A 10,339-nucleotide genomic window follows, 5' to 3' on the forward strand; every position below is an offset into this window, starting at 1 on the left:
ACACACACACACACAGACATTTTAGTATTTAGTAGATATAAAGTAGATACTTCTTTTTTTTCACTCCAGAGAGTCTTGAACAAAATATAGGAATCTGTTTCCGATCGTGACACCTTCTGAGGTAGGAACCACTAACAGCCATGTTCTCTGAGCTTCTAACAGTCCTTGCTGAACTTGGAGGGTCTTTTTTTGTTACATAAGGTAAATGCTAGTAACGTTTATTTTATTGAGACGGTCTCCCTATCTGGCCCACACTGGCCTTGAACTCACAATCCTCCTGCCTCTGCCTCAAAGGTGTTTGTGTGAGAGGTGTGCAGCACCCCAACTGTCTAGGATCAACTTTGATTGACATGGCCAATGGCTAAACCTCAAGGGCCTTCTGTGTGTGTTGGTGGGCACTGAGATTTCCAGGCCTTCCTTGACATCTCCTTGACACCGAGCCTTCTCTGCTTCCCACAGAGCAAAGCCATGGAGTCAAAGCCATGACAACTGGTCTGGAACACTCGGAAACAAGCTGTGGTCTGTTGTCTTGGCAACCAGTTATCCATGAAACTAACTTGTCCTTGTAAGAGGTGTGCCCATTCTGAACCTTGAGAGACACTGAACAGATTTTGTAAGAGCCGTGAATTTATTCCCCCCTGGGAGGAAGGAAGAACATTACCCAAAAGTGCCTGTTCACAATGTAGTTTGCCAGGCTGTAAGCCGCTGCAGCTACCAAGGAAGGAAGATATTTCAAGAATGGGTCAGCTTCGAGAAGGCTCAGTTCTGCAACATACTAAGCACAAGAGAGAAAGACTCAGTGGAGTCAGAGATTTGAGCAAGGTCAAATCTGACTAAAATTGTCAGTAAACCTGGAACTGCCACCGTCATCGATTGGTGCCCTATTTACCTTCCATCAGAACCTAGTACTGAGCCCAGAACTCAAGCCAGGCAAGTCCTAGTTTAGTAGTTACTCTGACTGCCCTTGGTCACATTAATGTTTGAGTTGTGGTGATATTCCAACACCCTAGCTCACCCGTGTAGCATATATGATAGTGACTTTTCTTTTCTTATGCTGATAGTTCAGGGTTTATGGTGGCCAGATAAGGGAGTGTTGACCTTGCACCTGGATTAGGAAGAGTTGTCAGTCAGAGGGCAAAGGCGTGGCCATATTAAAGCTAGTAATTATCAGGCAAATTGGCACAGTTCCCGAGCTCCACTTGAGAACTTGCCACTGGGGACACGTTGGAAGTAGTACGCTGGTGAATTCACGTGACCATCCTTATCACTCTGCACAGCAAGCTCATTGGCCTAACCAGAACATTAATCATTTCAACTGAATGTCTCTAAGTCAAAACGAATGCAAACTTCATAATGCTTCATTACTTTGTGAGTTAGAGTAAGATTCAAACAAAACAGCCGCATTCACTTGGCTCCCAAATTAAAAGACACTGCCTGCTTGTGGACCGTATTTCTCAAGGGAGCGGTTGCCAAACTTAAACATCTTCAGTACTTGGGAGAGCTAGGTGAATGTGACCTGCTGCAGCCCTGTCAACAGTAACGTCTTGTGAGCAGGTGTCGTGTTCTTAAAGTGAATTGCTTTTCATCTCTACAAAGATGGAAAGCTGGGAAGCAGAGATTCAGGACAGCTGAGAAAGGTGGCCGTTTAGCCTCCTCAGCCCTTGATGTCTCTGGAAGGCCTGTGGTGTACCTTAGCCAGGTTCTCAGTCCTGATGCACACTCCTTGCCGCCGCAAGTACTGAAGGAGAAACTGGTTGGTGGTTGGAACAGTCAGATCAAATGCCAGAACTTTCAGTAGCAGATGCTCCATCCGTAGAAGCTGTCGCTTTGTGTACGTGTCGTCCGTGATGTAGACAAACTCGTCCACATCGGGCGGGTAGATCTCTTCGTATTTCCTGGGGAGAGTAAAGAATTACCAGGGAGAAAGTCTGGAGCACCCAGTGATGGCCTTGCAGGCTGCTTCACTTCAAACTCCCATTTCCACAGAACTGCCACAGAACTGTCTGGGGCTTTAAACACACTGAGAACCTTGTTTTTTTTTTCAGCCCAAGGAAGAGAGTATTACAAGGACATGTTATACTAACTGCTGAGAGTCCTGGCAGGTTGGGGCCTGTGAAACACAGAGTGAGCCTAAAGGACCGCAACTTCAGCTGGATCTCTGTTGATTGAATACATAGTGGGTCACTTTGTGATACAGAATGCTAGGATTAAATCCAACAACAGGAAAAAAAAATCCCATAGCTTTGGGTTTGTTTGTTCGAAGATCGTATTCAACTTCTTTGATTAGCAAATCATGCTGAATAGGCAAGAGAAAAACAACAATATAACTTCATTATTGTCATTCTTCCCTTCTGCATTTGTCCTGCTTTCTTTAAAGAACAAGAACCTGGGTTTTTTGCTTTGTTTTGGCTTTTTTAATTACAATCAACGACTAAGACATCTGAGGCCAGAAGAGTAGAAACTACCATTCAGCAATAGATCACTTAAGCCCGTTTAGCCACAACCCAGCTCTCTTTCCCCACTCAGTGAGGTGTTGTTAGGAGTCACTGACCGGGACAGGAAGCAGATAAACCATTCATCCACTGAATGAAATGAACGTGCTGCGGTACTAGCGCTGTTTGCCAGATCAGTACCAAAGCGCTTATGAAACCAAGAACCTCCCCAAATGGCATTTTTTGCTTGTGCTGAAATTCAGCCAAGAGACTACAGTGCAGAACAGCCAAGTCAATCCTAGTCAGTCTTTAATCCTAGTCAATGGCTGTTTCAATCATGAGAGTGAATCCCTTTCCACACACTTCAAGTATTCAAACTGAAGAGAAAGTATGTGGGCAAGGTTCACTGCCTCAGTTAAGTCACAAAGATCCTAGTCTCTTATCAAGAGAGTACAGATCACTTGAGTTGCAGGCACCACATTCCTTCAATACACGGAGGGGGAGAAACAGAGCGTTTTAACGGGTGGCATCCACAAGCTGAGAGAACGCTTACGAAGCCAGGAGAATAGCCGCTGTCCCGACAAGCTGCAACTTCCCTCTCAGAACAGACATGCAGGAAAGAAACCTGTCCAGGAAGTTGACAGCCAAGTACAGGGTCTCTGTGCGCAGTTTATATTCTTCCCCAACCTCCACCAGCCAGTCCACCAGGATGGTGCGCATGCCCTCCGTGATGTCCGGCTGCTTCCTCATGTAGTGGGCCTTGGGTCTGTGTCTTACCTGGTGGAGGAAAGAGTGGCTCTTCAAACGGCTGCCCTGGCAAAGACACCACTCCCTAGCATTCCTGTTTTGTGAAGAGATCTCAGGAGCCGAGACTAGGAGGACTGTGACTCCCCGCCAAATAACTCTTTATTGCACAATAGGGAAGAAATGCCATGAGCTGGTATAGAGCAAAGAGGGCAAACATTGTATGTGTGATTTCTGACACCGATACTTTTAACCATATAGAGAGCATGTATGCATTTGATACTCAGTATTATGACATCAGGTTGGGTGTCACTTGGGCTTGGGCTCAGACTCTTTCTTCCTCTCTTTCTTTCTTTTCTTTTTCTAGATTTCTCATGTTTTAAAGATCTCACATAGGTGCCATTTGCTAGAGGCCACGACCAAGAGCTTGTAATATGAAGACAGAGCTTAGTGTCTGGAGATCCAACCCGAGATTGGGAAACTCACTTCGGCTTCTCGCAGGTAGCGATGAATCTCTTCGGCATATTCTGTTACATTAATCACGTCTGAACCAAAATCCGCCGCTTCCTCTGACTGGGCGTGGGCATTGGAGTCGACCAGCATAGGGGAGACTGCAGAGGAGTGACGTGGTCGTGTAAGTGATTTCATTAGAGGCTAATCGCAGCCCCTCACCCGCACCGGAAGCTGCGCACACCGCCATCCCTTCCTGCTCTCCTGGAACATGGCAGAGGGCTGTGGGCGCAGGGTACCAGCCACGCTGGGGGAGTACGATTACCTGTGTTGAAATCCAGCAGGAAGTGGAGGTCCGATTTAAGCATGCTTGTGTCTACTTCGTACACATCCTCCAACACTATCGCCTCTCTCCCTGGGCAGCCATCACGGTTCCCCTGTTCAGGCTCATCCATGTAGATGTCAAATCCATGCTTGGCTGGCTCGTTGACCCCAGGGTCAGGGAGCACTTTCTTTCCAGCCACAGGGAAGACATTTTCTGATCCAGCAAAATATCTGACTGTTGTGATCTCCTTCAAAACAAACAAACAAACAAACACCCAGTTACCTCTCTTGTTGGTCGCCATCCGCGGTGAGCAATATGAGCTCGTGTCACTCAAACCAGTGGCTTGGGAAAGGGAGAGTAAATTCTAAGTCAAATTTCTAAGCTGGCCATCTAATTCCAAACACTGGATCTCTGAAAGTATGACTTCCCTTTTTGTTTTGTTTACATTTTTCCTATGGGAAAAGCTCTATTTACAATTCGTCATCTTCCTTACTTGTGTAGTAAAGAGAATTCATGATTATGAGAAGCAAGAAGAGCTACAATATGCTTAGGAAACCAGTTGTCATGTTCAGGAGGAAAACTGTAAGTCTCCCTTTACACTGAGAGCATTGCAGGATTGTACAAGAACCCAGCGTCACCCTTGATCCTTAGTTACTAAGCCCCTCTTGTCCGCTGCTTAAATACCCAACTTTCCCTTGAAGATGCCCATAAAGCTTCAATTTCCTGCCTTGTTATTCAGGAAAACAACATGACTTTGGAACCCTGTGCTGCAAAATGTTCTTACACGGTATAAAGATATTTTTGCATAACAACATCATTACTCTCGGGGAGTTTTCTCAAGCCATTTCTTTTCTTTATTCTTATAGCAAGAACAACAGGAACAAGGGTGGCCTTGTCATAGTGAACACTCACAACCAGTAGCCCAAAGAGAGTCTGTGGAAGCCGGGGCAAGCCTAGGAGTTAGGCTATGATGTCTCCAGATGCCAACACCATCAACTGTGAACATTTTGCTTATACTTAATTTGGGTACCCATTTTTGGATACCACTTCCCAGTTCATATGTCACTCCACGAATTTACCTTCCATTGATCAAGTTAAACTTATGTTCAGTAAGAAAAACATTTTGTAATAAAATTCCAGGAAAAAAAAAAAACAACTCAAGAGACAAGTTACAACCAGTCATGACTCAAGGCCCATGCACTGTGTGTGTCTGTGTGCCACCAGCAAAACACTGAGGAGAGGCAATGTATAGCATAACACATCTAGAAAGAGCACTGTTCCCCAAGCTGAGCAAGAAGAAATGATTTCAAAGAAGGAAGAATGTCAATCGATATATCAAGGAAAAAAACAAAACAAAACAAGTAAGAGAAGACCCAGAAACAGCGAGCATCCAGTCAACAAACCCGCTAGGTTTGCCTGGCCAGGCCCATCGCTCTTCTGAACACTAGAGATACCACAGAGAAGGTGCCATCCCACATGGTCACCTTGGTGGAACGCCCATCCCACTGAGATAGACAGTTTCCAAGAAATCTTGCTGTGTAACCGGGACAGGAGCTGCACCGAGCTGGCCACATGGCTGGATGGGTTTGGAGATGGGAAGCGCTGACCATGAATGGGTTTGATCCAGAAGAGAAGAGAAACGGAAGAAAGAGAAGAGTTGTCGGATAGGTACCTTGAAAGCCAAGAGGCCATGAGGTACGGCACATCGGTTCCAGAACTGAGACACATCAGTCACAGAAGAGGACGGGAATGGCACGGGGGGAATGTTGAGGATTCTAGCTGCTGGCCCAAAGTGAGCAAACATGTAATTGTAGCTCCGGGGAGGATGATGTTGGAGGATCCTGAATTTGAGGCCATTTAGAGCTAAGTAACAGGACAAAGTCAGCTTGGGCTAGACTGCCCCCTACTCCCTGGCGTGGAGAGGAAGAGCGAAGGTTCTGGTTGCAGTATGCCTTTGGGAAAAACAGAAGACAGTCTTCTTATTCTTTATTATGAAGGAGCATGAACCATGGACGATTAAGGGATGAGACAGCAAGATGGCTCAGGGGCAAAGACACTTGCCACCAAGACTAGAGTTCAAGCACCGGAAGGAGAGAAGGAGCTTCTAAGCTTGTTCTCTGACCTCCACATAAATGTGGGGGCATGCAAGCTTACAGACACACATCATACATGCACACATGTACATACATAGTAATTCAATTCTTTTAAAACCAAATGCAAATCAAAACAAACAAACAAGAATGGCGAAACAGGCAGCAGGCAGGTCTCTAAAGAGGGTGTGGGGGGATGGAGCATAGACGAGACACCAAGCAGTGACTCCAGATGGCACAGGAGCTGAGTCTGAATTTCAAACAAGGACTTTCAGTGTAGACACCACTTCCAGTTCATACCTTCAGGTCTCAGACTGTTAAGTTTAAAGAAGTGAACGTCGCTGAGCAAGTTCTGTTTAAGCTCCTTTCACTCAGCTTGACCCAGAGCATTAAGAGGATAATGTGGGGATCCCACCAATGGATCCAGTCCTACCCAAGAGCAGCGGACTCGAAGGGGCAGCAGATGAGGGAGCTCTGAATGAGTCTCTACTGTAACATGTGGGAGGGTAAGAACATCTCTAACGTCCCCTTTAGGACCCACCCATGTGCTGGACTGGACTCCTGCAACCACTGGGCTCTGCAGACTTGTAATACAGAAATGAGGCACCATCACGAGGGTTTATCTAACCACAGGCTTCGGGGAGACTTTATTTTCTGTCTCAAAACATCACTGTTGCAGGTTCAAGTCTCTCCAAACGTCGGAATTTGTTTCTGTCTTCAGGGGCAGACAGGGAGCATCTCGGTGCCCATTGTCTGTAGTGGTAGAAAGATCTGCTCTGGATGCAACCGTTCTTTTATAAAGGAAACTAGTGCATCCTGGTACACACACTGTCTCCGCTGGACACTGAACACAACACCAGCTCTCCTTGATTGATGGCTCATAGTGCACACCTTTCCTGCCCAGAGATTTCCCAGTGCTACAGAGCAGAGTAATCACATCTCCTTTCAGACTAGCCCTTGAGTCACTTAACATATGCTTTACCCAAACAATCCCTAAGACCTATTTCCTCGATATTGGGGGAGGACACACACACACTCATACACACACACACACACACACACACACACACACACACGCATGCATACTGCCACTGGCAGGACTTCTCCATGGCAACTTTCTTAATGCTCCTGGGTTATTACCTGGCCACAGGTCCTCCTGTACTGTTCATTTTCAGTCAACACCCCTAGCACGGTTCTCTGTGGGGGATCCTGGCCGAGCTGAGCTCGAGTGAGCATCTGACAAGCCTCTGGACCTTGGCCCACTGGAGGCAGAGCGACTCCAGTCTTGGTGCTGTGGCGACGCATCGCCTACCAAGCCACAACCTGCTGCTATCCAGGAAAGAGAAGGAGACACACAGTTAGTCAACCCTCTCAACCTGGGGACCCGGGAATGCCGAGAACTCTGGGAGGACGCCAATCCCCGAGTCACCACCAGTTTCTCAACTTCCCAACAAACATTAAGGTTCCAGAGTCAGCAACAGTGACAGGCATCAGAGCAACAACCTCAGAACCAAACACTGGTCGAATAGACTTTATTCTGACCCCAGGTTGAAGGTTGCAATGAGAGAGAGAGAGAGAGAGAGAGAGAGAGAGAGAGAGAGAGAGAGAGAGAGATTGAGAGATTGCCCAAACTCCACATCGGGATTCTTAACCCACATTGACTTTTTTTGCGGGGAGAGGGCAGCTAAACCTAGGATCCCTGATTTTTCTCACCCCCCCCCTTTCCCTGATCTCGAACTAAATCCAGATTCTCTGACTGCGGACAAGTGGTTCTCCTTCCCAAATGACAAACAGGTGTTTCTCCCCAGAGGAAGGCCCCCAAACCTGCTTGGGACCCCCAGGCGGCCCTGACTCTCAGGTTCTTCTCTTTCTGAAGCAATTAGCAAGAGCACCCAGGCCGGGGCGGGAGGGCGGGGCGTGGCGTGGAGGGAGGGGGACCAGGAGTGGAGAGATTCCAGGGGCGCCGGCACCAGCGGCTAGGGCTGCTGCGCTCGCCACTGAGCACTTTCGACCCAGCCGCGTCTGTTGAATCAGCCAATCAGCGACCAGCCCGGGTCCCTCCGAGTCGCTTCCATGCCAACCGCGGCGGGCGTGCGCCCGGGTCCTCATCGCCCTGGCGACCGCTCACCTGCAGCGCCGCCGGCTGATGCCCGGCCCCCGGGGACGCTACAGGGCACGGCCAACCGTGCAACCCGGGGCTCCTGAGCCGCAAAGCTGGGCGTGCGGGGCGCACCGCACCGCACGTCGCCACTCGCGCCCCTCTGGCCGGCGTCCCCAGGGAAGGCGGACCGCGGCCTGCCCACGGTGGCCACCCTGGAAGGGACTGTTCCCCAGGAGCCGGTTCCCCCAACAGCCACGAACCCCTCCCGCCAACGTCTCCTGCGCGGCCTGCTCCCGAGAACCCTGGCTCGGGAGAGCGACGCGGGGCCCTCGGGCTGCGGCCGTGGCGCCCTCCAGGTCGGCCCGAGGGCGCGGCTCGCTCCCCTTCCTCACCTCCTTCTCCGGGGCACCTGCCCCGGGGGCTCCTGACTTTGGGCGGTGGCCGACTGGGCCACATCTCTATCCACCAGGATGGCGAGGTTCCCCAAGTTGGCAAGAAAAGCTGGGAGAGATTGGGGGCTGTAGGGTAACTCGCGGTGCCCCAGGTACCTGGGGAGATCTTCCCTGTGGGCACCCACTGGCACCGGGAAAAGGAAGGAACGTGGAGAGGTGCTGGGGCTTGGGTGTTGAGGGGGCACAAGGAGAGATTCCGAGCTGGGGTCATTGGGCCGGTGACCTGGCCACGAGTGAAGGGAAAGTCCTAGGGCTGGGGGTAAGGTTGGGAGGGCAGGGGGGAGGGACGTTCAACCAGAAAGAATGGTCAGAAAATCAAGGCAGTTCTTGAATCTTGGAAATCCTGGCACCTGCAGAGGTGACAGGCAGTCAGCAAACTGAATTACATAATTGGTTAACTTCATTTGAAAAATAATGTATACACACCCCCACGCGTACTCAGGATATATACATATATCAGGAGATGTGTATTTATGTATACGCATACATCCTGTTCCTGCTTTTGCTTAAAAACAAAAATCCACCTCTAGACTCTCAAAGCAGCACAAAGGTCATTCAAACTTTAAGCAAAGGTCGTCAGCCTGCCTGATAACTGTCATTGATGTGTTCACCAGAGAAAGGTGGTTAGCGGATGTGAACTGGCTTAGCCAGAGCAGAGGGTCCCAGGAAACATGTGGACTCAAAGTCATCAAAGTAGCTTGTGAACCTTCGCAAGGATTCTGGCAACCCACATTGGATGCAGAAGTGCAAGATTTCTTTGTTCAGTATGACAGTAATTCCTATATATGTTGCATCATTTAGTTCCTGTGCCTTTGAATATGAAGACACAGGAACGTCCAGGAACGTCTTGATTGCTGTGACAGACGTTCCGAAGCCAGCCGGGACCAAAGGAGCCAATTTGCAAGGTGTTCTGCCTGGCGAAGGCAAAGCCCGCTGTGCCGTCCTGGTGGCTATTGTGTTTCCTGCCGTGGCTGACGGTCTCAGCTAGCTCCCTCTAGAGCCAGGCAGCAGGTTCTGACAAGAGCCAGAGTGGCTTGGGAGGGAATAAGATTTGTTCTGGAGACTTGAACTTTCTGTGTCCCTTTTGACCTGGTGGCAAACATTGAGGGAGGTTGCTTCCGGGAGCCCGGAGCCGCCTTTTCAATCTGCTCTCTTCCTCGGATTGGAGCTTACGAATCTAGTGAGTGCCTCCACGCCTCACAAGTTTCCCGTGATGTGCCCACTGAACCTACTAGATATTGGGGGCTGAAGATTTTATATTTATATCCATCATTTCCATTTCCTTGACCAGTGGTTTTCAATCATGCAGAAATTAATTACACCAATTTCATGTCACCACTGTTACCAAGACAGAATTAAGCATTGTCATTCAGTTCGTGATGATGTTAAAAACAATCAAATACAGTCATGAACTTAGAATACATAGCAGTAACAGTCAAGTTGTTGAAAATGCCTTTAAATATCAGAAAAGCTTGCTCTGAAATTAAAACCAAGATGAACTGTAAACATGTAATATTAACTACTAAAAACAAAATACTCAAGACAGTTATATTCACACCACACAAAATTCTGCCTGTTAACCCCAGACAGGGTTTCTGTGTTTTACAGAGACAGGCTGGAGAACAGGGAGGTTGGAGGCATCTGAACGGATCATTTCGTCTTGGGTGGTTCCCTGGGAGTGATTGTGTCTTGTTTAAGTTTATCTTCTGGACTAATTGTTAGTACCTTAGCTGTGGAGTTACTGA

The 10,339-nt window shown here is 48.6% G+C and overlaps 1 protein-coding gene across 1 annotated transcript in view; it reads right to left on the reverse strand.

Moving 5' to 3' along the window:
• Ccna1 (cyclin A1) overlaps positions 1 to 7,352 on the reverse strand; it is an 8,639-nt gene extending 1,287 nt beyond the window's left edge. Inside the window, exons 1-6 of the mRNA XM_026781203.1 lie at positions 7,182 to 7,352; positions 3,952 to 4,198; positions 3,663 to 3,787; positions 2,986 to 3,209; positions 1,691 to 1,895; positions 662 to 775 (exon numbers count right to left, since the gene is read on the reverse strand). Coding sequence (XP_026637004.1) covers positions 662 to 775; positions 1,691 to 1,895; positions 2,986 to 3,209; positions 3,663 to 3,787; positions 3,952 to 4,198; positions 7,182 to 7,346 — 1,080 coding nt within the window. The 5' untranslated portion in view covers positions 7,347 to 7,352. The remainder of the gene's footprint in view (positions 1 to 661; positions 776 to 1,690; positions 1,896 to 2,985; positions 3,210 to 3,662; positions 3,788 to 3,951; positions 4,199 to 7,181) is intronic.
• Between the last annotated feature and the right edge of the window lie 2,987 nt (positions 7,353 to 10,339).

Source organism: Microtus ochrogaster, chromosome 1 (assembly GCF_000317375.1).
Source record: "Microtus ochrogaster isolate Prairie Vole_2 chromosome 1, MicOch1.0, whole genome shotgun sequence".
NCBI lineage: Eukaryota > Metazoa > Chordata > Mammalia > Rodentia > Cricetidae > Microtus > Microtus ochrogaster.